General features: G+C 38.7%; 4 protein-coding genes across 4 annotated transcripts; all 4 read right to left on the bottom strand.

The window, feature by feature from the left end:
- Nucleotides 1-2: 2 nt before the first annotated feature.
- On the bottom strand, nucleotides 3-8,306 carry syngr2b (synaptogyrin 2b). The gene is made up of 4 exons (XM_067498013.1): nucleotides 8,052-8,306; nucleotides 4,839-5,076; nucleotides 4,156-4,292; nucleotides 3-2,286 (listed from the first exon to the last, which is right to left on the bottom strand). Exons 1-4 carry the CDS (start codon nucleotides 8,160-8,162, stop codon nucleotides 2,026-2,028), a joined length of 747 nt encoding a protein of 248 aa, XP_067354114.1. The 5' UTR covers nucleotides 8,163-8,306; the 3' UTR covers nucleotides 3-2,025.
- A 132-nt stretch (nucleotides 8,307-8,438) lies between these two features.
- si:dkey-93h22.7 (uncharacterized) lies at nucleotides 8,439-13,347 on the bottom strand. Its single transcript, XM_067498005.1, has 13 exons — nucleotides 13,164-13,347; nucleotides 13,048-13,074; nucleotides 12,790-12,916; nucleotides 12,528-12,697; nucleotides 11,865-12,051; nucleotides 11,250-11,353; nucleotides 10,870-11,157; nucleotides 10,473-10,778; nucleotides 10,280-10,381; nucleotides 10,174-10,201; nucleotides 8,943-8,991; nucleotides 8,742-8,807; nucleotides 8,439-8,646 (listed from the first exon to the last, which is right to left on the bottom strand). The coding sequence occupies exons 1-13, from the start codon at nucleotides 13,192-13,194 to the stop codon at nucleotides 8,563-8,565; spliced, it is 1,569 nt and encodes a 522-aa protein (XP_067354106.1). The 5' UTR covers nucleotides 13,195-13,347; the 3' UTR covers nucleotides 8,439-8,562.
- A 102-nt stretch (nucleotides 13,348-13,449) lies between these two features.
- Nucleotides 13,450-18,215, bottom strand: LOC137123784 (Fc receptor-like protein 5). The gene is made up of 9 exons (XM_067498006.1): nucleotides 18,139-18,215; nucleotides 16,946-17,227; nucleotides 16,581-16,871; nucleotides 15,901-16,173; nucleotides 15,454-15,783; nucleotides 14,757-14,810; nucleotides 14,561-14,662; nucleotides 14,442-14,466; nucleotides 13,450-14,363 (listed from the first exon to the last, which is right to left on the bottom strand). Exons 1-9 carry the CDS (start codon nucleotides 18,152-18,154, stop codon nucleotides 14,189-14,191), a joined length of 1,548 nt encoding a protein of 515 aa, XP_067354107.1. The 5' UTR covers nucleotides 18,155-18,215; the 3' UTR covers nucleotides 13,450-14,188.
- Nucleotides 17,234-25,672, bottom strand: tmc8 (transmembrane channel-like 8). The gene is made up of 17 exons (XM_067498003.1): nucleotides 25,359-25,672; nucleotides 23,607-23,865; nucleotides 22,551-22,699; nucleotides 22,316-22,447; nucleotides 22,177-22,229; nucleotides 21,951-22,090; nucleotides 21,700-21,847; nucleotides 20,941-21,105; nucleotides 20,672-20,823; nucleotides 20,512-20,581; nucleotides 20,299-20,405; nucleotides 19,934-20,120; nucleotides 19,638-19,789; nucleotides 19,384-19,548; nucleotides 19,074-19,152; nucleotides 18,271-18,992; nucleotides 17,234-18,177 (listed from the first exon to the last, which is right to left on the bottom strand). Exons 1-16 carry the CDS (start codon nucleotides 25,399-25,401, stop codon nucleotides 18,846-18,848), a joined length of 2,148 nt encoding a protein of 715 aa, XP_067354104.1. The 5' UTR covers nucleotides 25,402-25,672; the 3' UTR covers nucleotides 17,234-18,177; nucleotides 18,271-18,845.
- Nucleotides 25,673-27,566: the final 1,894 nt, after the last annotated feature.

Here is a 27,566-nt window from a genome sequence, read left to right as displayed (position 1 = left end):
AGTGAGACTGAACATAAAGGGATTTTATTCTAAATAAAAAGGTCAAGTAAATCATTGTGCTTCTGACACCATGGCATGAAATTACAAGATGAAATCAAAAGGGCATGTGTCAGCTACAAAACTCAATTTACAAAAATATGACTAATTTTATAAGACAGACATCCCAAATTATTATCTTCATTTTGTATATAATAGTCTAACAAGATAACATTGCAAAACTCAAGTGTAATTTTAAAGCAATCTCTTTAATTTTAGATATAATCAAGATTACAGATCAAAATTTTTACTTGTCCAGTCAGCTGGTTAAGTAAAACGAGCTGTAATCTTCTGCCATCAGATGCACACATTGATTTTAAATTTGTAATCAAAAAGATTTTGAGTTTCCAAAGCATTCAATCAAGCAGAAAAGAAAAAAATAATCACTCAAGCACAATGAGGGCAGCTGTGATACACAGCTGTGTACCTTAAATATAACTTAATATTTAATCATGGCACATACTACTCTCACTTTCCTTGCCAAAAACCCTCATCTTTTAGAAGCACAAATAACAAACCAACAGTATTGTAATTGGCTTTACTAAAGGACAAACTTGATTAATCCTGTCAGGTCTTTTCACTATTACAAATATCTCCAGTGTGGTGCCACAACAGTGTGATGTTCGATAAATATGAGCCCATTTCTTTTTGGCTTTAACATTCACAAATCAATCTACACCCCACACCAACCTTACGACAATTAAAATATACTGACTTCAGGCCAACAATTTAGCTAAGCTACAAACAGCCAGGAGGCAGCGGAGATGTTAAAGGTGTTAAACTGACAAACATTGTCTGGCACAAAGCAACAGAACCGTGGCCTCTTTATAGACACTTGTGTGATTTTCAACATTGTAGGGTCAAATGTTAATCTGTAAAAACATAAACGATACAGTCCAACTTCAGTAGTTTAGATTTAGAAGCCTGTAAACGGTTGATAACCATCAGTGCTCAATATCAGAGGACGAAGACAACACTTTGTTGCTTGAAGTTAAAAAGCAATGCTTTGATATGAGGACATGCTCATTGGACAAACCTCTTCAATAAATGCATAGTTTTCCGCTCCATTCCTGTTTAAAGGGCAACACTGACTATGCACGTCTAATAAAAGGCCTCCGTGTTTTGGCTGTGACCCATTTTTTACCAACACAAATTTGTTACATTTGCTATAATCGCCCCCCCCCCCCCCAAAAAAAAACATTTAGGGTCATTTCTCCCTATTAACACATGGCAAACACAGGGAGCATTTTATGGTAGCACAAAGAGGTTTTTAAAAGTTGATTTTATGTTATATTAACAAACCTGCCTACATGATGTCTATGTATCTCATGTCTCACGAAATACAACTCAAAACACAGGGGACACAGGCTTTAACGTGGTTTTCCCCACTGTACTCCTACAACAACACTTGTTAAACACATCCTCAACTGTTATAGGTCCTCAAGAAAACTGCATTGAAAAGGAAATAAATCCACTAAACCAAATAAAAGGAAACCAGACACATACAAGCATTAAAATGATACCATTGCATATACAAATCGGCGCCCTCAGGTTCCAACAAAGGAAAGAGAAACCCATTCAGTGTCAGCCTCTCTCACTTTGGGTGGGACTTCAAAATGTTAGCTTTGACCTCCTAGGTACATCCTATCTACCTCTACACTTCAGGATCACTCCATTTGAGGTAAAAGTTGCATATTTGCACACAGGTATAAGGACAGATTACCTGATCATCAGCACGAATCTTTAATTTCAGCCTGACCTCTTAAGATCTGTCCACAGGTGCTTTAACGTAAACCGCAGTGTCCCTCATTTCTAAGTTGCTGTTGCACTGCTCAGCTTCAAAGATTTGACAACAGGTGTGAAACCGTGTTAAATCAAATGTAAAACTGAATCAAAACGATACAGCTCTGTGTCTGCGCAGTATAGCTTCAACCAGTCTACGAGCAGATGACCAGGAACACCACCTTGTCCACGTGACCTCCCATTGTCTCAGTATTTGGGAGGCTGGTAGCCGACATCTCCTTGCGGCTCAGAGTTTGGGGGGATGGAAGACTGCTGGCGTATCTCAGGTATGCCGCTGGGAAAGCCAGAGTAAGTGGTAGGGGTGTAAGTAGTGGGGTTGTAGGAGGTGGGGGCATAGGTTGGAGGGTAGGGGGTGTGAGATTCTGGTGGTGGCTCTGTGTAGGTGGGGATGGTAACTTCATTAACACCACGTCGGAAACGTCCCAGGGCAAAGTAGGTTAGGATTCCCTGCACAATCAGACAAAATTAAAAATTACATTACATTTTATTTGACTTGTTCAGCATTTCTCATTTCATTTTTTGCCCATACACTTGCAGAAAATTAAAGCTTGCTTAGAGGATGTCATCCATTAGTCTGTTCATATCAGTTACCCTTCTGCTACATTATTGTTTTGTAATATAATTCATGCAGGGTTGTCCTGAGAAATCTGAATGGTGTATTCAAGTGTTGGTGGGACAGTCAGACATGTAACAAGATGTCAATGTAAACAAAGTACCACACTACAAATGAATCCTTCCAGATCAGGTGCTTTCAGACCCGAGAAGCTTTTTGTGAAATCTTTTTAGCTTCTACTGAAGAGTAAGTACTTTCTAAGTCAGAAACCATAATTGATGCATCTGTATACTGACTGGCCAGTGCAGAAGTGATAGTGAAGAATCAAGGCTCAAAGCTGTTGTAATTTTCGTCCTAGGACCACTGTTTTTTTAGGATTTTATACATTTGTTTATGCTTAGATTTAAAAGATGTGGTCAGTTTATCCAAAATGTAAAATGCTTCTTCCGATGGAGATCTCTGCATTGGGGTTGCAGACAGAATTGATGTCAGCAGCTTACAGGCCGGTACCTGAGAAGACTGACACATCGGTGTCCACCTTCATTTTAAGAAGATAAACAGCCTTATTTTTTACAAGCTGTGCATTAATGGTTGGCTGTTCAAAGCGCTACAGAGTGGTCAGCTAAACATTATGTCCTATCTAAACATCATCCAGGTCTACAGTCTACAAAAAGTTTGTGAAGACTGTTTTAGTCAGAACTCTTCCACAACTTCCTATGCAAAAAAACAAACCTATTCTTATCCGTCTTATCTTGCACTTGCATCTCATGAAACGGAAACATTTCTTCTCATAGCAATGGGCTTTAAAGTTTACTTCTTGACTTAAGATGTTTTGCTTTCTTTGTAACTCAATTGTAAATAACTTTGCATAAAATCATCTGCCAAGTGACTAAATGAAGATGAAGATCACTGGCTTAGGTTCATAGGGATTTTAAATGTTAAAACTTATTTTGGAAGATAAAAGTTGGTGTCATAGTTTAAATATGACATATATAACTGCTATTTGCCTGAAGCGAAAGGTACACAAACATTATTTGTTGGATATTGTCTTATAGTTGAAAGTTTGCAGACTCACCACAAATCAGTACAGGAATGCATGAATCCATATAAACTTTTAGCCTCTGCATCTTTTTACAGTTCCTGCTGGCTGTATGTATGTGAAAAAAGTACTTTGCTGTCTTTTAGATAAATGTAGTCCAGAGGACAAACAATTTGAGAGAATTTCCTTGTGATAAGAAGTTTCTTGTGATAACGTTTAGCTGATCACTAGCTATCACTAAACGGTTGGATATCAGCGCTTCCTACTGCTTGAACACACCAACATGGAGCAATGTACCATGTATGGTTTGATAATAAATGCAGCACAGTGCTCAGTGATGTATCTCAAGCAAGCATCAAGTCTTTTGGACGTTTTTATAAAGTGCTAGCATGAGCTGAAGCCAGTGGCTACTTTGATATTTTTGGTAATTCCATTGTCATGTCTGTACAACAAACATGCAACTACAGCTAGCAGCTGGTTAACTTAAAGCATAACAACGGGAAACAAGGAAACAAATTTCCTCTGACAAAAGTTCACTAATAAACATCTTATATCTCATTTGCTTATTGCGTATAAAAACCGACTGATAAAACAAGTTATGAAAGAGGAAGGAAGTCACTGTGCCAGCAAGAAATAACCCATAAATATGAACTCATGTGAGGGTAAAAAAGGGTTTAATGTGAGCTGTTTGTGATAAAAAGAAGATAACAGAGGTCCTGCTCACCCAGGTAGCTATGGAGAAGAAGGAGAAGGCCACGGTTGCACGTGCAGCATCCTTTGGGATAGCGGCAACATCGATAGTGCGACCCCACTGACTGGCTAACAGGCAGAAACACACAAACCACAGGAAGGTCCAAGCCCCTATAGAAAACACAGAAGCACAGATGCATGAGCAACTGATTTCCTAGAATAATAAGTGCTTAGCTGAAAAACACCTGATATGGAAAGTTAAAAAAACATACATGAGAACCAAAACTACATCCCCAGAATAAAAAGGGACTCTCCTGTAGCCTTCTGCTTTAATGACCTCAAACTGTTTTTACAAGTAACATTTCTTGTAACAAGTAACACTTGTGTTGTGTCCAGATGATCCATGTAAAATTTCATCAGAATCTATGAGGTAACCCTCCCCCCTCCCCTTGATCTATAGTCTGCAACATTGAATAAAACATGTTAATTTCTATCAGTAAAACAGCAGTGGTCTGTCCCTTATCACACCAATAACAACAACCACTCTGTATAAGAAGCTTCACATTAAATGAGAAAACTGAAATAAGATGGCAGAACTTAGATAGGAGCAATAACCACTTAGAGAACAAGTACAGTTAATTATGCTGTGGTTAAAAAAAGTTAGTAGTCATCCTCACACATCATTAAGTAAAGTTAGAAGAAAAAGGTCCTGCTCACCAGAGAATCCCAGGTCTGCAATGACAGCATACTTTCTTTCTTTTGCATTGCTCATGAAAGGCAAGTAAGCATCCAATACCAGGAAGGATACGCAGGCCAGGAAGGCTATTACACCAATACCCACAGCATACTGACACGCAGAGTCATTCTGGTTGAAGATGCACTTGACCTCTGAACTTTGGGAAGAATTAATGTAGCCCTCTGTTGTGATGCAGGCAAACACCACCAAGGCAAATACCTACATTGGAATAGATAAAGAAAAAATTCATACCATTTTGTACTTTGCATCGCTACAGATATTTTAAAAAGCAAAGCGTCAAACCCTTCAGAAACCCATTGGCTTTAGTTCATTAAAGTACAGTATAAACATTTCTTAGCATAGACCTAAAAACTAACTTTGGTCATTTTCTAAATTAACTGTATACTCCACGATCACCACACAGATGCTATCATCAGAACTAAATTTTTTCTACTCCAGTTCGGTTGTCGGCATGGAGCCTGGATGAGCTTGTTGGACTTTGCCAAAGGCCTTAATTGTTGTTAAAATCAGTTAAAGACAAATTCGACACACTGCTCTATTGGGTAACATATTTCTTCATTCCAAAAGATGTGCTGGACATAAATATTGCCCAAACTAATGTGATTCACCATAACTCAACCAGAGGATGTGGGGCAATGTTTATAAAAAAAAAATATTGTGAAATCGGAAATACGGTACCCAGTAGAGCAGTGTGTCCATAACAGACAGCAGACTGAGAGAGAGAATGTGAATAGAGAAGAATCAGCAGAAGGGATAGTGTCTGCATGGTGACTGTAGATTTATATAGAAAACGGCCAAAGTTATTATTTAAAACTTGCTTTATTTTGCAGTTTTTGTACTTGTTAATATTAAGCTGAGAACAGGACAACTCTTCCTTTGTGGTGCATTCAAAGACACCTGGTATTTGGGTCTACATCCAATAGAAAACTGCAATCAGGAGCTTTGGTCCTGTCACAAAATCAACCACAGAAAAAATGTATAAATAACTGTGTCCATGATAAAAAGAAGCGACTTCATACTTCTTGCATTAGAAAGCTTACTGTAAAACAGCAAGCTCTTATGAAGTGATCCAAACAGTCCCACCTTAAACTTTGTTAAAACAATTATATTCATCTAAATGAGTTTATTTTACGTAACATTTCGAGAAAGTCACAACAACACGCATCCCATGTAGCTGAATTATTGCATCATAACAAAAAATCTCTTTTCGTAGTGCTTACACACCCCCAGTTCACCTTGTGCATTGTGTTTATAAAGTGAAGAGCACTAACGAACTGCAGACTGTCTTGTCTGACCGTCCTGTGGTCTGTTATTGTTTGCTCTGGTTACCAGTTAACCGTACGACCTACTTCTGAGTTCAGCTGACTGCCATGTGACTCCCGAGATTCCACCAGTTCCCTAACAATGCTCGTAAAGAGGAAGCAGGATAGAAAGGGACCGTTAAATGGGTGGGAATGGAGAAACCACAACCCTGCTGGTGGGATGACACAAAAAAGTACAGAAAAACATTTAAAAGGACAGACATTAGGGAAGTGAATCTGGGGAGTATTAAAACAGAACATACAAGTGAGATAGAGACTGTTATATGAACACGTGGATGAGGGATGAATAGAGTTTGTATGGTGATATGTCAAAAACATGCCAAAATGTCCCATGCAGTGTGTAAACATGCTCTTTATTTGCATGCTGCTAAGCTTTGTCAGTTGTCAGTACAAACACTGACACCCATCATTAGATGGCTCATGTTTATACATAAACTAAAACACTACCACAAATGAATGTTCCACCATAAATATGGTCGAAATATGCTGTACAGTTTCAGTGCAGACAGGACAGCATAGTTGCTAAAGAACCAAAACTGGTTTTTATTTTATCAAGCATTTTCAGAGCAGATTTTGATCAGAAATAGGCTCCATGCAGACGTTTTCAGAAGCAGGTGTGGTGCATTATGGGACCTGTAGGCAGTGCTACACAGCAAACAATCCTGTTTGCTGTGTGCTGTACATAGTGTCTGACTGTTGGAAGATTAACATTGCTAAAAAAAGTCTCAAAAAGAGTTTAACAAAGCTACACTAACTGCGTGTGTGTGTGTGAATGTGTGTGTGTGTGTGTGTGTGAGACACACATTCGCTAAGGGTAAAACAGAGGGTCAGCAAGGGGAGAGGTATCATCTTATCTGTCTACTAGCCCCTGTTAATCATCGATACACACAGAATTCCTCTCTAACAGATACACACAGGTTCCCAAACATACACATTCTGTCTTCGATCTTCATCTCCCCTGTTGGACACACTGTCCAGTTCAAGCTCTATGCGTTGTGCCTACAGGCACAATTTATTAACATAAGCCATAGGCCTTAGAACCAGTTGTGGCTGGAAATCAACTTTCACTTCAATGATCTAAAATGTGACCTTGTAGTGAGTTAACGGTAGTGATGGGCCATAAAAAGGCCTTCAGTTCTCTGGGGAGATGACTGCTGACTGATAAAAACTATAAAACTGTTCAGTGTTACACCTGTAATCACTGGATTATAAAACTGCACTTTTTATAGTCTAGTGTCTGGTTGAGGTTCACTTTGCATTTTCCACATCAGTGTCCTAACCACAAAAAAACAAATCTGTCATTGGTTTTGCCTAGCAACAGGTGACCAGGGGCCTACAACAAATTCCCCGAACTTTCCCCGATAAAAAAACCCCTCTTCTTTAAAAGTCATTTATACAGTAAATCATTTGAAAACATTACATTAGCGGATTATATTTGGTCCACTTAAAATGTGGCCGTGTAGGTGTGTTGATGCTTCACTCTGACAGCTACACAGTTACAGACAATACTAACAACAGACAATACTACGTTTAGGTGCTGTGAGTTTTTGTTGCTGCCTTAACCGAGGATTTCGCTTCGAGTCTGCTAGTCTTTTGTCCTCGGACAACAGCAGTATTGACCTGTGCTGTCACCGAGCCTCTGTCATACACCAGCTGCATGCAACATGACGCCCCGTGGAGACCCTGAATATAGCAGCCTGTTGTTCTGACCAACACTAGTGGAAATAGGCTCCCGGCCAGGCGCACCTGTTCTCGCACCACGTTGGATTTTCTTGTAAGTCTTATCTAAACCTTTGCACACCTTGTATCGACATGTCCTTTTCAACTCCCGCTACCTCGAAGTCAACTCACCCAACTCAGTATCCGCACGATCGTTTGCGGCTGTCGGATAAACTTGTAGAAATCGAAACCTCCTCCTGCGAGTGAAACCCCGTACGCAGTTGCACCGCCCGTCTCCTCCATGCCTCTCCCCGTTCAGTCGATCCTACGGAGCTCACTGCGTGGTTCGTACCGTCCGCTTAGACCAGCCTACGTGCTGAACTTCACAAAGTCTAAACACTACTGCCTCATTCAGCTGTGCCGCTTCACTTGAGGAGCAGGCGACGGGGGCAGTTGGAGAGGAGGGGGCTGCGCACACAGCGGCTGCGCGTCAGGAGGGGCGGAGTTCACACCACATGGTGTTACTGTTAACAGTAGATAACTTATTTGTTTTTTGGAATAAGTAAAGTACTCAAACATATAAGCACCACAGCAGGGGTTTATTTATTAGGGTGTATTTATTTATTATTATTATTATTATTATTATTATATATATAAGGGGTTTATTTTACCACAACATGTTTTTATGGAACAGTTTGAACCCTCAAAAAAACTCAACAGAACTGTTCTCCAGTGTCTTCTTCTCTTCCACAATCTGTGGCCATTCATCCAGGGACACTTCAGATGCCTGAGGAAAGCACACAGACAACAGTTTGACTGCCTGCATGTTTAGGTAATTGACTGAGAGGCTTTAATTGATTTATTTGACTCATCTGATCTCACCTGATCAAATTCATCGCCAGTGACTCTCTTCGCCAAATCATCATCTTCATTGTACCCTAGCAGATCCTATTAAAAAAGAAAATTTGATTTAAGATGGCAGGGTGGAAGTTATACAATGTGTGATCTATAAAATGGCTGGTGTTGGAGTTATTGAACAGTGAACAACATTTAAGAGTTAAAGTCACAGAACCATGGACTAACCAGCTCGCCCTCGTACGCAGGGCCCCTCTTCCACGTGTCCAGGCCCAACCTGAGAGGAGGAAACAGCAAGTTGTCACATACTCAGCTGTCTTGAGTCAGGCCAGGCTTTCACTAAAAGGTCTCACAGCAATTAAATTATTATTTTTTTGGCTCATTTGGGTATTTTTTTTATTCCTTATGGTGCAAAGATATAATGTAATAAATAACAAAATAAAATGCAGTGAAAATATATTTTAACAGTGACTCTAATGAAAACAATGTTCAATTTTCAATTTCTTACTGCTTTAACTTTCCCTCAGTATTTACATGTTTAAGTGCTCATTTAGAGGAGGGTGACATAGAAATACACTGACACTGCCACTGACATTCAAGTTCAAAAAGCACTAGTCAGTATTTAGAATCTTGTTTGTATAAACCTTTTTATGACAGATTTCTGACTGTATCTGAGATCATTTCATTTCATTTCAGTTCTTTTGACATCATAAGATATATGACCAGCTGATCCACGAAGATGGATACTGTATCTTGCACATCCCCACTTCACTTCCAGTCATTCCTCTCCCTCTCCGTGTTTACTGTCTGACTACAAGAAAAGTGTGAATCTCCATCACGCCTTGATGGGTGATTGTGGTGCCACCTTGTGAGTGCTACAGCCTACTACAATGGATAGAATGGTTTCCCTGCATAACTTTAGTTTGGCTAAAAAGTCGTTTAAAATCCGTCTGATTTGACGAAGATGGGGCAAAGTAAGGCAGCTGTAGCACTGACCTACCATGGCGATGCTTTTCCGAATCATGACAGAAAGTCACAACAGACTCCATCTTACCACCAGAAAGGCAGGGGGATCCTCACAAGATGGCGCATGGAAACAAAAATTCAACGTGGCGTGATATCAGCTTCACATTTTCAAATTTCTGTGCTGTGTGATAATGGCAAAAAACTTAAAATAGAACTCCCAGCATTTGCTATTTATCCTAAAGTCTCCCTAAATGTTCTGTCTGGCCACTGCTGACTCAGACTGACGCAAAAAAAGAGAGATACAGTATTGCAACCTATAGGGAAATTAGGTATTGTTACTGTTACAAAATGGCACATGTAGCATATAAATATACAGTGCTACTAATAGTCAGTCACAGTCAATTTTTCCACCAAATGTTGCATCAATCCCCAACAGTAACAACTTGAGAAAGAAATTAGTTTTTAGTGTCAGAATTAAACCTCAATAACTCACATGGAAATCTCTCCAAACTGCTGTCGCCCTAAAGGGAGAGAATAACATGTTATTTCTCAGTTATAGTTAAGGTGGAGATAGCCACTATGGAAAACTATGAACTCACTGAACACCACTCCAATCCAACAACAAACGGAGACCAATAGAATCAGGAATATGAAACATCCAAAGACGACTGCCACCACCAGGACAGGAAGCCGATTAATAACTGAGGGAGCAGGAAGATACAGAGGAGGAAATGAGGCAGGCTATCATCACAAAGATGTATTACTTACTGCACAGTAGTGAACCGACTGTACCTTCTTTATCCATATATTGTTCTTTGCTGCTGAAAAAGGTGATGTTGTCGAAGCTGTCTGAGACTTTACATTGGTATGTCCCCGCACTGCCTTCCCTTACAGACAGCTCGAGCATGGACTGCTCTGGAGGCTGGTTCACCACATAATAGAAGCTCCCTGGGTCACGCATCAAGCTGCTGTTGAGGAACCACTGATACTGTGGATGAGATCCCTTCGCCGCCCTGCAGTAGTACCTGACGCGGATCACAGCATGGTCTTCCCCCATGTCATAGTCATAGTGTAGCATCACAGGCCCATTGACGCGGACTGTTGGAGACATTATGGGTTGAATACAGACACTGCAGGCAACTGGACAGACATTGCAAACGAAGTTTCAACCACAAATGTGTGCACGTACCAACTTCTAAAGGCAATTGCTGACTGTGTGCAGTCTCCTTTCCATTGTTTGCGCGGCACCGGAGCCACCCCATGTGCTGGTCCAAGACCAGGGGAACCTTAAATGTGGCATCAGTGACTTCACTTGTCACACTGGCAAACAAATCATCGCCCTTGTAGAGTGAAAAGGTGATAGGTGGTGTCCCCTTTGTTGATTGACAGGTGACCACGGCAAAGTGTTCATCGGAAACCTCCTTTACTCCTTTCACCTTTAACACGCTGAAGAAGATTTCAGGATTTGACACCACATCTAAGGAAAGAGGATGTACTTTGTTTAAAGAAACTATGTTGAATTCACAAAATGTAACCCTGAGAGTTTGGTCATCACAAAAAGACACAGACCTTTGACTGTAATTTTAACTTCAGGACTGTAGGAGTTGTATTCTGAGTCGTTGTAGTTGTTTAATGCGATGCATGCATAATAGCCATTATCTTTAGAAGTGGGTCTGATGGAAACACACATTATTATTTCTACAACTTTCTAACAGGAATTTGCTTAATAAAAACATGCAAAGACTCTTTTGGTCATTTGAACTATTTCCAATCTGTAACATTTAGTTTATTGAGTTACTTTGCTTTTTCATGACAGACATTCCCTCTTAAAACATAAACAAAAACTGTGGTGTGAGCTTTACAGGTAGCTGGTACAAGTATTTTTCAACTTTTAAACTTAAACAAAGTAAACAAAAAGCTAATCAAATCTTAGTTCTAGCTTCATATGAACAGATGTCAGATTGGTATAAATTTTCATCAAATAATCTTGTTTCCAAAAATAAACTATGGTTTTAATAATTCATACTCTGCTACTGCAACTATTACTACTCAGTAACTAAAAGAGAACTTGTTCCTTATCAACTCTATCTGTTTTTTTTTTATGTAAACACTATCCACAGTTCAGATTTACCACATCGCTGTCATAGCAGCCACTCTGTAGCACTTGTCCATGTACTCACTTACCTCTTGATAATGAGGCTGTCATGTATAAATTTGTGGTTAGGAGATGGAGATATGTTAATTTCATCCAGCACCCACTTGTAGGAGACATGAGTTCCAGCAGTAATGTTACAGAGTAGCTTCAGTGGTGTTCCCTCAAAGAACTCCTTTTCATCTGGTTGGATAAGAACTTTTGCACCGGCCACTGGCTCTGCCGGACAAAAACACAGCAACAGACTGAGATCCTGCTACTTTTTTAAACAAATGGAAAAATCTTGTGTTTGTTCATCTATTAGTTTAACATTAGCCGACTAGTTTCCTTACCAAGAAGACCTGTGATTGTGTTTAAGCCTGATTTGATCACTTTTAGTGTGAGTTAATGGGTGGGGATCTTTTTAAATTTTGTTGTTTGATTACTAGATTACTAGTGGGCTACCATTGCAGACCACCACACTGTCTGAAATGTCTCAGCAGTTATTAGATGGATTGCCATGAGATTTTGTACATTTAAATTATGAATCTACATATTTCTCTGATCCCACAGTTTTTTGTCCAGTGCAACCATGATATTTCCAATATTCATCCAATTGATCAAATGTGATATGCAGAAAAACAAGAAATTGCAAACTGTTAGGAAAGCCATGCACATAAAACAAATAATAAATCCTTGTTAACTGAGCTACTCACCAATAACTTTCAGGTAATGTAATTTGCTGACACCAAGGACAGTAGAGTTGTCACTCTGCAGTCTGGCCACACACTTCAGGTTGCCCTCATGGGAGGTTTTGATTACCAAGCTAAAGGTTCCAGCCTTACCATCCAGGGAGCTGGACTCGCTCAGCCAGGCCCCATGAGTCCTACAAAAAAAGACTGATTAATTAAAGGAATTTTCCATCATTACTCATTTAATTTTAATGAAGTGGATTCAATTTAATGTACCAATACTAACATAAATAACTGGAACAGGACAATTTCATTTTGTGGGTAGGTTGGCAGTTCACATTTAAACGTTTCAGGTTTCTTTACCAAAGCCACTGAAGGACCGGACAGTTGTGGCTGCCCCAGAAATACTGGATCTATCAAAAGTTAAAATAAAATAAACACACAACTCCTCAAACATGACAGAATGAGAAGCTGCAAAATTAATTGACTATGAAGACATAAAAACAATCAATAATGAATCATCACAAGAAAATCGCAAACTTACTGTTCTCCTCGCTACAGTAGCACACAGCTGGAGAGAGGAAAAGTTAATCGTTTAAAAAATGTTAAAACTGTAAAATGTAAAGTGTGATGCAGTAAAGGTTGTGTTGAGCGGCTTACCTACAATGACCACAAAGAGGAACGAAAACATTCTGGTAGAAATAAATCGAGTAACTGTGGGCTTTGAATACTATTGCATTATGCTGTGTCACACAGGAGTTTTGGCAGTTTTAAATGGAGAGTTGAAGCATCATGAGAAACCCAAACACACACACACGCACACACACACACTCACGATGTGATGTGTGTGGGCAACTGATAGTGCACCTCCTTGCTGTGCCCACCCTCTCTGTGACATAGGAAGCCAAAAATTGCTAGATACCAAAACAACATATTCAGACAGAGTAAAGAGAAGAAGATGTTTACATTTATTCATTTGCACTTATAAGTGAGGTACAACGCAAACAACAAATCTAACTCACAGAAAAGACATTAAATGGCATGAGAAGAAATGTTTCTGTTTCATAAGACACATTGCAAGACAACACAGATAGGAAAAGTTGATTTTTTAATATAGTTTAGTTCATTAGTTTAGTTGAACAGCAAATATTTTTTTACTTTTACTTAATTGCAAAACAAAGGACAAGATACAGTAGTTTTTGAGAAAAATATAATCTCCCACTCTGTTTAATTAAATAGCGCAACAGTTCCTTAAAAGCTTCTTGACTGCTCAGGAAAGATAATAACTGCAGTACAAGCAGAACAACCAAAACAGTCACAGGTAAAAAAAAAGTGATCAGTTTGATGATCCTCCAGTGTCATAGTGTGACCTCGCTGATCTGAAACAGAAACAGAACCGTCAGGATGTCTGCTAGGTAGGCACAGGTTCTAAGACATTTTAATTTATATTAAAATTAAGCATGTTAAATAATGAATTAATATTCATGTTGAATTAAACAGACCATGTCAATCAATTTTTATTTTTGATTGTAATTTTATTTATTTTGATGTTTTTTATTGCCTATCTACATTTCTTTTTCATACTCTAAGGAGTGTACACACTTATAAAGCTAAACACTTATCCAATTAATTCATTCTAAATTAAAAAAATATTTACAGTTACATATCAGTTCATTTTTAAGAAATTACAACAACGTTAGGAACTTGTAAAGTGTTAATATGCCATATTTCATTTGACTGTGTTGCAGTGTTGTGCACGTAATTGTTGATCTGTATACCTGATCCTGGCCATCACAAGTATTGGCCTGGTTGTCTCCTAAATAGAACAAGGCTGTTTGCACTGGGAGGGCATCAGAACTGCTTTGGTAAGGTACAGATATTGTTGAAGTGGATGAATTAATTTACAGAAAAAATAAACTTGAGTGAGATGACACTTACTTTGTCATGGTAGCACGGGCAACAGCTGTAAAAGAAACAAGAGATAAAGACACATTATCATAAAAGTTCAGTCCCACATTTTCATTCAATTAATTTCACACAGACATGGGCATGCACACCTTGCTTCTGGTCAAACATCTTGTAAACACAGACTGCGCCCACTGCCAGCATCAGCAGAAGGAAGCAGCAGAACACCATAGCGATTATCTCTGTGGTGGTCTCTGTGGAAGAGAAGGGAATGGCTGGTGAATAAGGATACAGTGTAGCAGTAGCATGTAAGTCATTTGCTGTAAATATACAACATGTGCTTTTTACTTGGTGATGCTCCAGGGTGAGATGTTGCCCCATGCACAGAGTCAAGGATCCTGTCTGATCACAGGTAATAAGATGATGTGGTAAAGAGTGCAGAGACCCAACATAAAGGTAAAATAAAACAATTAAAAATCACATATCAAATGTTTATGTCCTTGAACAAAACACTGAAACCTCCATAGTAGCAGCAGCATCTACTGCATGTGGAGCTAGTCAACAAATATTTCCCCATTGGGCTCAATAAAATATATAAGAGTAATACAAGAACCCCAGAACACCTCTATCATATCTGGACAATAATGTTCGGCTGGAGCCACCGTCCCCTTATCTTAGTTGGACATAAATAGTTTGTTTATGCCCAAACGCAACACAACACAGCTACCAGCACCTTTAACACTCACTAATTACCATGTTATATAGCTAAAAAGAGATAGTCTGGACTGACAGACTCAATATTATGCTCCGTACAGGCGTCGATGATAAATGTTTCACGTGTTTAGGGAGTAAGTGTTTGTATGTGGTTGTCTGATGAATTTTGCTTTCTTGCCTTAACAGGGTGCTTTATATTTACTGTTCAATACAATGCACCAAGATCATTCTTTTCATCTCACACTCATCTAAGAAAGCAAATACCTTCCTTTCCTAAAATGTCAAATAATTCCCAATAACATTGCTTCTATTTGACACTTGTTCTTTTCACCTGTAACTTGGACCAGCACAGCTGCACTCTCCACCCAGGGTGCGGACTCATCGTAGCGATCTCTGACCCTGCAGCAGTAATACCCAAACTCCTCTGGGCCTAGTGTAGGGAGGAACAGGGTTCGTCCACGGTCGGCGAGGAGATAACGAGGCAGAGCAGGTTGAATATGGGAGTCTACTTTTGTCTGAGAGGGAAGGATAGAGTTGTTAAAAAGCCAAGAGATGTAAGGGAAAGTTCCTTTGCTGATTTGACAGCTGAGTTTGGTGGCGGACAGCTTTGAGTTAGCTCTGAGGTATTCCACCTCCACTTTCACATCACCTCCAACGGGGACTGAACAGGGAAAACAGACAGCAAAGAAAGAAAAGATAAGATAACAAAACTAAAGGTAAAGCAAACTAAAGGTAAGGAATCACAGAGAGACACATTTTTTGTTTGTGTAGCACATACCCACTTCCAGAGTCACAGGGTCACTTATCAATTCCTGCATCTCAGTTTTCACTTGACACTGTGCTACACCCATGTCCAGCCCAGGTACCATGGCAACCTGGAACCAGGCTGCCAGGACCTCAGTTGCTGTAAAAGATCCCACTTCTTTGTCATCCACTGTAAGAGAGATGTTGGCCGGAGGATTGCCTCTTGATGACCAACAAGTCACGTTACCATAATAGCTGTCTCCCTCTTTGGACATGGAGAAAGAGAGCTTGGGTTTTGAAAGGTAGACTGGTGGAGGAACAAAGAGGGGAGATGATTAGGAGAGGGCTAATAAAGTTAGCATGTTAGGCAGCAGAGAAAATGAAACAACATGCATGAACAAGATGCATGTGGTTAGAGACTGTTAGTTAGTGTTAGACCCTTAAGGCTTCAGTTTACAATAATATTGTAGACTAGTTTGGTTTCAACTTTGTAGGAGCTCATTTAAATTAAAAAGCAGACAGTATAGCTCTATACTATAGTTAGCACGCTGAACACAAAGCACAGCTGAGGCCACAGAGACTGTCGTTCATAATTAACCAAAGTTCTGGGTAAATTAATATTTTTACAGCACAATGTTATAAGTTGAAATAATTCAGCATGGCCCAGAGAGATGGTTAAAGACATCAATTATTTAATGCTACATTTTAATGTACCTTTGACCATCACCTGGACATCATTGCTGGTGGAATGCCTCTCAATGTCCCCCACCTTGGACCAGGCTATACAAGAGTATAGCCCAGCTTGCTCTGGAGTCACCTTCTCCACCACTAGCTTGTTCCCAGTGAATTTGAAGAGGGGAGACATTGTTACGTTTTTCTTGTTAAAAAACCAGAAGTACGAAAGGTGGGAGCCCTTTGTTACATTGCAGATCAGGACGATGCGTGAACCCTCGTACACGACTGGGAGGAAGGGTTCAGATGTCAATCTGGGATTTAATGGCGGAGCTAGAATAGGAATGATAAATGGTTAGCGCAACGGAAGTTGGGAATGTTCATAAAATAACGTGTCTGGTACTCACTGACTACAGTCAGTTTGAGGCTGTTGCTCACTCCTGTGCTTCCCTCAGTTGTTGCACTGCAGTAATATGTCCCCTCTGATGATTCAGTGACCTTTAGTAAAAATTGGGTTGACTGGACCCCTTGGTGATCAGCACCAGTGGCAATCAGGACACCACTGTCCCGCCTCAGCTCATAGATGACTGGAGGGCGTGAGTTAGGTGCAATACATTTGAAAGTTACCTTGGTGTTGAGGTAAGCCATGTCAGGACCAGTCAGCACTGGGTGGATAGGGACTGATCCAACTAAATAGAGACATTAAACAGTAGAAATGTTTGGGTGGAGCCCTGACATTTACCAATAAGCAGGGGTTCAACCAGGACAGAACCTAGAGTGGACCTCTGATTTCTGACATTGGCACGACACATAACCTCATAACGACATTGTCTTATAGCAGCAGTTACTTGAACAATTATTTAAATCTTCAGCTGTGACACTGTAGTCTTACACTTTTATTTTATTTTTACATCTATTTCTTGTGGTTTATCACAGTGAGGTTTTTAATTGTTTTTATTTGTTTGTGTCACTAACCTGTGGCAATACAAGCTGATCAGTGTGTTCTTGGAAAAAACAAACTGACCAGCAGGTGGATACTCTGGGCCTTTGAGTGTGCATTTTGCATTGCACAAGTCCTTTACGTGGAGTGAATTCTCATTAAATATGTATAAGTCCTCACACCTTTTTTTACTTAGAATCTTGAGCAGGCTAGTGAGGGAGCTGAAGAGGGGCTGTAATTACTGATAATAACGACCAACACTCCCATGATCAGACTTTGAATAAACAAGCAACGCGTTTATCAAAGCAGCGCAAAGTGAGTTGTCAGTGTTGCTGAGCCAAGAAAAGGCAGAACCATAGACTACAGGCAGAATCAGTTTCTTGAGCAGTGTCACTGCACTGCAGTTCTTAACTTTAATAACATAAGCAAACGCAACAGACAAAAAAAAATCTTAAAATATAAACAATTTTAATCAAATGCTTCATAACCAAAGATACTTTTAAAGTTGACTAGTTTGAAAAGGAGTGTGTAAAATGTTAATAATTTGGTTGTGCCACGATCTGCTGATTTATAAAAACATTTACAAATTTACTCAAATAGAGGCAACATAAGAAATAAAAAATGAATTCCAAATTTTAAGAACCACATTACCAAACGTACCTATCTTGACAAACATAATAACAACAAAATTTGCCAGAGCTGAAAAAAAGAAACAACAAATTGCAGTGAGGATATTAGTCCATTAAAATATTTATTTGTGTAAGCATTTAAAATAAAAATGAACTAACTCACCCAAAATTGGCAAAAATTTAAGAGTCTGTAGATTCCTCATAACAGTTCTTTGACATCATCATCTCATCTTTGACATGGTTTCTCTGGTTTGGTTGCATATTTATGTGTGTGTGTGTGTGTGTGTCAGGGTTGGGGGTGTTACACATGTGTTGTAAGTAGATAACATAGGTGGCGAGTTCGGCTTCATTTTAACCATTTGAACAATAAAAAAGCCCAAACTATAAATTTCCCTAAGAGCATTACATTTCAAAAACATCTACAGTTATTTCAATACTGACAACAGGACATTTTAAATATTTTGATGCATATTATGCTCATGGATCAACATTTGCATGCATACATTCTTCATTTGCAGAGAAAGAGGTCAACTGTAATAGACTGAGTCTAACAGAGTCACTAGCCGGTTAACATAATCTTTAAGATTTTACAATCAAATAAAAAATAACCACGGACTGAAAATTTGAAAACTCATCCAATCTTTAACTTTTTATTTTCAGCCACCCCTAGGCCTCACTCCAGCTGTCCTGAGCAGGGCTCTGATTGTAGGAACAACCATGGCAGCTGGGGCACTACAGTCAGTTTGCATGTTGAGAAGGGGGGTCTTTGCAGTGACTGTGGAAGAGGTTCTCTTCCGTGGCTTCAGGACCAACTCTGTGGGTGTTCTTATGACATCTGAACAGTGTGGCATGCTGTCTCACCAGGAAACGTTTATCTGAGCTGCTCTGTGAGGGAAACAAATTCAAATTTTCTAGATTATTATTAGACTATTTCCTGTGTGTTACTTGAAGTATTGGGCAACTTACCATAATAAGCATGTCTTTCAGTCTCTCGATGGCACTGTGATTGGCTCGTACACGAGACACATAGGAGGTTAGGATTATGCTGAGGAAAAAGAATGTGTTTTAATGTCACATTCAAAGACCAGCAGACAACAGTTATACTTCACATCTATTAAAAATTCTTTTCTCTTCGCTGATGATCATTACCATTACATAACATGAATGTAAGTGTACACATGTTATTCCTTGTTCTCTCACCCCTAGTCCTATAATAGTAGTATACTTGAAAAAAGTGTAATGCTATTGTAAAACTGTTGTCTATTTGCACACTTACATCTCAGCTAGTATGACTGGCATGGCAAAGGCCTCAGAGACCAGGTAGCCGAGAGTTGTCTTTGCGATGGCAGGGAGGCTGTCCACACATGATCTTGTCACATTAAACATATTTTGTCCATTTCCAAATGGACCACAGAAGGTCCCGGAGAGTAAAGAGGGGGAACTAAAGGAAAGAATAGGGTGCATTGAAACATGTTCTCTGTAACAATACCTGTCAAAGTCAAAATAAGAGAATCACAGTAAAAAGAGTACATGTTGTCCACTGCAACTTGCTGGTAGAGGTAGAAGCCCAGTGTGGATGCAGCCATGAGAAGACCGAGCAGCAACATGAAGTGGAATAAAACAGAGGAATTGGAGGCTCGAAAAAAACGCTGCTCTGCCACACAGCACCGCAGGACCATAAACTAAAGGTTGTTTTAAAGAGAGAGAGAGACATGGGCATGTTAGGCAAATTGTTCTAATACAGCTGGTGGTCATTGGGTTATTTTGGGAAGTTGCGTGCTTCTTTTTGCTTTTTTGGTACTTCTATAACTTATGCTAAATGTTACCTTCTTGATGTACAACGTGGCTACCAGTGTGACAGTCCCTATCAAAGGCAGCAGAGGACAGTAGTACACTCCTACCCAGGACACCGTCTGACTGTTCACCAGATCCAGCACATTAAAAGGGATCAGGAAGCGTTGTTTCCCCAACAGCTGGGCCAGCAAAGATGTAGGGTACTTCTTCTGCACCAACCTGTCAAATAGAGCAATGATACTTCATTCGTCAATTCTGAGACTGGAGAAGAATTGCATTAAAATCTGCTGTGACTGCTGTGGATCTGCCCAAGAGGTTAACCACATCAGTGATCTTTCCATTCAAACAACAATCATGACTAAAAAAGAAAGAGACTGTTGATCTCAAGCAAACCCACTTCCTGGGGTAGTTCACGAAGAGCACATTGCAGAAGGTGGTGAGGAAGTTGAAGATATACAGTTTGTATAGCTCTCTACCAAAGACATTCTCCCTGCAAGCTGTACGCTGTAAGGAAAAACATGGTAAAAAACATGGTTTAAAAAACACACAATCATGTACAGGAAATCATTATTTTGATGTTATTTTATTACACATCAGTCTATGAACATACGCTGTCTTCTTTTGAGGTGAAAATAAAAAATAAGAAGATCCCTAGTGAGGACAACTTCAAGAAGACGCTCCTGAAGAAAAGACAGAGCAAATCGTTGCATATGTGTTTGCTAGTGTGTACACGTGTGTATGGTAGGACTTCATGTGTTTATCTCCCTCACCTCACTAGTGTAACATTGACCTGGGTTGTCAAAGAGTAGTCTTCAAAGGAAGTGATCTTACGGAAGATTAATGGAAGGATCAAGTTGATGAGGGTGATGGTGAAAGGAGGAAGATACTGGAAGAACAGAGTGACCAAGCTGGAGGGCCGCTTCTAAGAAACATAGTCATATGTGACAGATATGAGGACGTGTACAACAAATCTTGGATATATAGTATATATATAGTATATATAGTAACTAAACTAAGATAGCGAGCATCAGAGCTTTACCTCTTGCAGTGATGTTACTGTGGCAAAGTAGATGAGGTAGAAAGCTCCTCCCAGCAGAGCCAGAACCAGCACATTGAGAATAAACCTGAGCAAGTTGAGACGCACCTTCTGTCCCAGTGTCCTCTGAGCCTTTCGCAGTGCGAAACACTGTTCATCCAGGAAGAGCTGTAGAGATGCAAAAAGTGTCAACAAATCAAATCAAGTTTATGACGGTTTCAACCCAAAGACTCAATGAAAAAAATATCTGAGAGCAGACTGCCCTGGATATTTAAAAAAAATAACCAGGCATCCTATGATGCATTATGTTGTCATCTGCCACAAACAATGTTATGTAAGGAATACGGAAAATGGCTGTATGTGTAAATTTGCTTAATAAGCACTAATACAGCAACTCAATTTAAGGAGCAATTTTCATGCTGTAGAAATGCATAAAATATATTTATAACATTTTATAAAATGGTATAATTGCAAAATTGTGGAACACTTCCTCCTAAGTCACATATTATGCTCAATGTTTGGTTTTATTTCTAAAAGTTTTGTTGTCTGTTTACTACTTACACAGCTAAAGCCAATGAAATGTCTGTTTTAGATATGGGTTGATTCAACTTAATCTTATTATTTTATTATATTTTAATGGTGTTACAGTGAGAGGTTTCAGTTATTTTGTCCAGGGTATGAAATGTGTTTTAGAAAGCATATGGCTGTGGTAAATTGACCACACTTTGTTAATATGCACGTACTGCATCTCCATTCATGCACCTTGAGATCATTCCTGATGAAGCTGTGTTTGAGACTTGCTGCATTGAGATCCTGGATAGTGAAGTCCCAGCCACAGAAGATCTTATAACTCATGTTCATACTGTAACGCTTCCCAACCATCCAGGTGTGCTTGTACCCAACTGTTGTCCTGTTAGAGAAATTTACAGATGTTTACAGATGTTATCTGAAAGATATGCCACAAACTATTGACAACTGAGACATTTATTGACACTTTCTTGTGGATCACTGACCTGCGGACCACCATGATGAGACTGAGGAAGAGGATAGTGAGGATTCCAATGAGGTACAGCAATGGTGTATTTAAGCACGGTAAATCCAGGGAACCACGTGAATAAAAACCGAAGAAGACAGGAGAACGACTCAAGTAGCCCTGCAGAGAGGAGAGGAGGGAGACGAATGAGAAGAAACATATGAAGAACATTTGGAGAACACATACAAACACACCGAACATCTTACCGAACCCATAAAGAAGTCTAGAAATGAGTCATTCCCTCCATATATCAAAGGTTCTGTGAAATGCAAGAGAACAATGAATGTCAAGTTGTTTATCTAGTTGTGGTCAATGTAATGTAAAACATCATTATAGATGACTCACCACTATTGCCCCTGCCATAAAATTGTGTAGGCCCCAAAATGAAACCCCCGATAAGAGCACAGTGCAGTAGGTTCAAGTAAATCAGGTACCTGAGGAAAACAAAATAGGCCTTCACGCCTACTCCAAACCTGCCTGGAACAAATCAACAGTAAAAGTTAGGATTTTAATTTTGCAATAAAATGATTCTGTAACATAATTAGAGCCCTTACAGTAATTTAATGTTGGCATGTCTTACCTTCAATGATGTGAAGAGTGCGCTTCCATAGCAAAAGGCCTGATAGAGCTTCACCCATCTGCTGCCACACCCTCTTCCTGCTGATGCTCTGGCTGCGCAGCCATGACTCCCAGAAACCAATGTTACTGAGTCGCATCTTCCTCCTGTGCCTAATTAGCACCATAAATACTATTTCATTAATAGGCTATTATCTTATTTTTAAATTAAACGTGAATATGGAAATAACATTAATACTATATTTAATCCAAATTAAAACATGAAGGAAAGCTAACAAAGGCTTAATGCTACACTAAAGCTCCACTGATTTTTCATAGTGATGTCATGTACTGTATTTTAACTGCGACTGTATTTTTATTAAATTCTGTATGACAAATAGAGTGGAGTTTACCAAGCAATGTGGCTAAAATGATCAGGGCTATTGAGTTACTTTATAGTATCCAAGGTTTTGGAGCCATGATGGGAAAAAAGTCAGGATGAATCTAAAGATTTAAAACAACTATTATTCATTGCAAAATACACAAACTTAACAAAGGTAGAATGTAAATGTTTCCAACAACGCACTTTTAAGATTTCTGTTAGGCAGTGGTGCCGAACATTTTTTACTTGCTTTTGTTTTTGCATTTGCATGTGAATTACTTCGTAATTATATTTGGGCCTACAAAATGCCTTAAAATACAGTGAGCTGAGAAGGACAATTTACTGACATGGTCACCACTAAACTGGCCACTTGTTACTGGCTCAGAAGACAACGTGATCAAAGAGCTAAGCAAAGACAAAACAGAAAATAGTTCTATTATGACTTTTTTATCACTGCAGGTGTTGTGTTTGTTTCATGACTTTATAACATATCATAATATAAACTAACAACTTCATTTAAAAGAAATGCATTGTATTTTTTTGTCTCCCACTTTTGATGGCTTCTCCTAATGGCACTTTCATCCTGTCCTTTGCCATCTTTGCCAGTGTCATGATCAATATTCGGATTGAGATCATTTGGTCTTTGTTGTGCCACTGAATGAAATGTGGAGAAAGGCTGGGTGTAATAATTTCCCCCACCTGGCTTCTCTCTTTGCCTCAATACACATGGGCAGGTTCCGGAGTGGCTGCAAAGATGCTTTGTCTTTTGGTCCTCTGAGCCAGTGGCCATGGCTGAACTCCTCTGGCTCTGGGCCACCCTGGTAGACCTCGCATGGTTCTAAAACACCCTGTCTGTTCTGCTCTGCCCGGGAAGCCTGGATGCTGGGCAGCTGGTCGAATATTTCTGTTTGATAATACTCATAGGAGTCTGATGACAGGGTGGAATGAGTGCTCTCATCTGTGGTATAAATAACACATATAATTCAATGGGTTTAACAAGGTGCTTGCTTTTTGTAACAGGTTTGCAGGATTACAACCAAAAATCCATATATTGTTTTCTTAATTATTCAATAGCTTTGTCAATAAACCATTAGAAACCATTAGAGTTGCATGACATCAGAATAAAAGTATGGAAATGTATTGATCACCCAACAAAATGTCAGAGCAAAAATAAATTACAACAATGTCAGTAACTAAATACATTTACTCAAGTAAAAATTTAAGGCTGGCAAGAAAAAGTTTGGAAACTGTAATGTTTTGCTGGTTTTATTGAACCAAATGGTTGTAAATGTATAACTAAACCGAAACAAAAATCAGTTTTAAGCATATTTCAATACCAAATAATGGTCAAATCCAATTTGCACGTTATTCTTTACTATCATAAAAAACTAAGCAAATATAAACTCAAATTGGTTTACAGGATACACTTAGGAGAGATCCTGTAGATGATCAATTTAAGAGCATCTGGATGCTCTAGGTGATGGCTTGGCCAGCTCAACCACCAGATCTGGACCCCATCAAATTGGTGTGGGACATTCTAGACCGAAGACTTTGGGAACACTGGCCAACCAGCACAGCAGATCTTGGAAATTTCTGCAAAAGGCCTAGGGAGTAGGTCACACCAGAATATCTGCAAAAACTGATTAGTGGAATGCCACATATTGGTTGGGCAGTAATTGCTGCAATGGGCAGTTTTTTAATGAAAGAAAAGTTTTACATGCTAATTTAATTTCACCATTGTTGTTTGCTCAAATATTCTCAAATATATTACATTTCAGAACCAAATATTGTACTTTTAGACTACTACATTTATCAGAGAACATTATAATTAATAATTACTTTTCAGATTCAGATTAATAAAAAAATAGAGTTATTAATCAGACTTTATTGACCCCCATTGTGAAATTCATTAGGTCCTAAAGAGTGGTTGTATATAGAAAGTAATTCAAATAAAATTATTAGCTGCCAAACATATGATCATCAAAACAGTGTAAAATTTTTGTAATGAACCACCTATTTTTTAAGCTAATACTTAGCACATTTACTTATATAAATGTAGGGCTTTTGCTTAGTATTAATAAAATTTGGTAATGATATTTTTACTTACATAAATATTCTTCCACAAATGAAAAATTTAACATTACAAAAACATTTTTTTGCATCACTAAGACCCCCCACCTTAGGCCTACATGTTGACATTTAACACTGCTGCTTTCCACTGCTGCTTTTGCCTTTTAAAATCAAATTTAATTCTTGCTTCCGTAACTTTGGCTCTTTGTTTTGTTTCGTACGAGCTATATAAAGGTACTGTATAGTATATATCATGTATTGAATGTGTTTCATTAACTGTAAAGCCACAAACGTATTGCATACAGCGGAACTAGATGTCGACTCTCAAACCTAAATACACATTTGTATTGCCTATGTAGTATTTTGTGTTATTTGCGTTACCTGATAAGAGCCTCATGAAGCTGACAGCATTGTTCTCCTCCATTGTTTTCTTCCTTAACTTCCTCTTTAACAGTAAATGTTTAAACACCAAAACTTTTCATGTCCTATAAAACGCATTTCAACATACATCTCTACCCAAGCTGCACAAAAAACTTCTAAACAAAGTTACTTCCTCAATTTGTGTTAAACTATTCTGCTTTTTGCACCTCACAGCAGTGTCATGCTGAAGCGAAGACCTCTGAGTGGCTGGTCTTGACTTGGTGTTGTTCCTGTCATCGTATCAGTAATGCTCACTTTTTAGCAGGTGGAGCAGCTGTTAGACTGGTCCACACTTAGATTGACTGACTGCGTCTGAAAAATGCAGGAAATCACATGACAGGATATGAAAAAGGGAGTTGCAGTGGTGGCTGAAAGTACTATAAATGATATCACAACATAACATAAGACAACAAACCACTCGACTGAAAAAAAAAGAAAACATTAAAGGCCATTGTTAGTCGGTAAAGATGATGTCTGGAATAAGAATCTGGTCATCAGACTAATGCGGATGATGGCTTCACAGTGAAACTCTTCAAGCTTTTTAAGCTTAGATTGATTTATTGAATAATGTAATCTAATTGGATATGTAATCTACTTTGTGAAATCTACTGAGGTACAAATGCTATATTTGTTTTCAAATTGCAAACTGTACATTTTATTACTGAATATATTTTCTTTGTATCAGTTTAAGATGGTTATATGGCAAAAAATTATTTAGGTCAGCATCAAGCTTTTTCACTGAAACCATATAAACTATAATGTGCTTGACAAGCTCTACACTGAGTAGTGTTTCATCATTTGAAAACTAACACTTCAATCTAATGTATGGAATGATACAGCAGAAATGCACTTTACACCCACTTGCTTCACCACAAGGACATTTGAGGCTTCCAGTCAGTCTCATTTATAAAGAAACATGAGTATGTGTGTCATTTCTTGTGCTGCATTGCAACATACTTGCAACATAGCCACTTAAAACGTAAAGATGATGTTCATTTCCACAGAAACATGCACCTTTGTTGTTTGGAAACAGGGATGCTGTTAAAAGACGATTGCTTTGAACAGTTTGTACAGTTCAAACTACTCACATGCTGGAGTACTGGTATGTGAATCAATATGCTTTACATAAACTTATGTAGTACATTAAAATCTTAAGGTAAAGATACAACACAAACAACAAAATTCCTAAAATTAAAACCTTACTAACAACTGCAAATACATTAGGTGAGAAATGTGAGTAGTCATTAGGATGCAGGATATAACTGATAACTAAGATTCAGTTGAATCTAAAACAATAATCCTAATTTATTAGCTGATCATATTTTATATGTGAAATCTTCTTTAAATCAATTGTAAAACACTGTAGTATACAATGTAAATACTTGAGTAAATTAAACGTACCTCAGAAGTACCACAACTTAAAGTAACAGGATATAAGTAAACTGTATTTAAGTTTTTGTATGTAGATACTTTCCAAGACTGCATATAAGTCTGAAAGACATAAAGTACACCCTGAACTGTGGTTCTTAGTACCTTAAAATGTTGTTGATTTGAAATGAGGCTGATTTTTTCTGGTTCGTCTTGGTTTAAACTTCATCTGAAGCTATTGTCATAGCAGCCCCTAAGCCCAACCAACAAGCAGTTAGTTATTTGTAAATTGTTAACTATTTACAATTAGCTGGTTCAGGAGCTAGACATAAAATCATTTCATACAGGTTCAAGTTGCTCACTTTCGTAGAGATTTAAAGAAATACCTATTGAAAAGACATAAACTCAATTAAAACTCTTGACTATTGGCCAGAACATACAGCATTTAATGCTAAATGAAAAGATGTCATTTGTATCGAGGTACAATATATATACAATACATATAATCATTTAGAAAATCTTGCAAGTCTGCTGGTGGGAACCTCAATAGTCATGCACCAAAATCGTTTATGTGTGGAAAACACACTGCAAATATTATTTAACAGTTATGAACCTGGAAGAGGGTTTGATCTGGGACGTGCAGGTGAGCAGGGGAAGGGCCTGAGCACTTTGTATCCATACAGCAGATAAGTTTTGAAATACGACATGGAGTGTATCTTATCTCACTTCATTGGTAGCTAAGTTTTTTTTTATTTGCTTTTAGTGTGGGCTCACAATTTATAGATAACTCCTTTGTCACTT

The sequence above is a fragment of the Channa argus genome, chromosome 3 (assembly GCF_033026475.1).
Source record: "Channa argus isolate prfri chromosome 3, Channa argus male v1.0, whole genome shotgun sequence".
NCBI lineage: Eukaryota > Metazoa > Chordata > Actinopteri > Anabantiformes > Channidae > Channa > Channa argus.
Note: the sequence above shows the minus strand (reverse complement) of the source record. Positions and strands in the feature narration are given on the sequence as shown.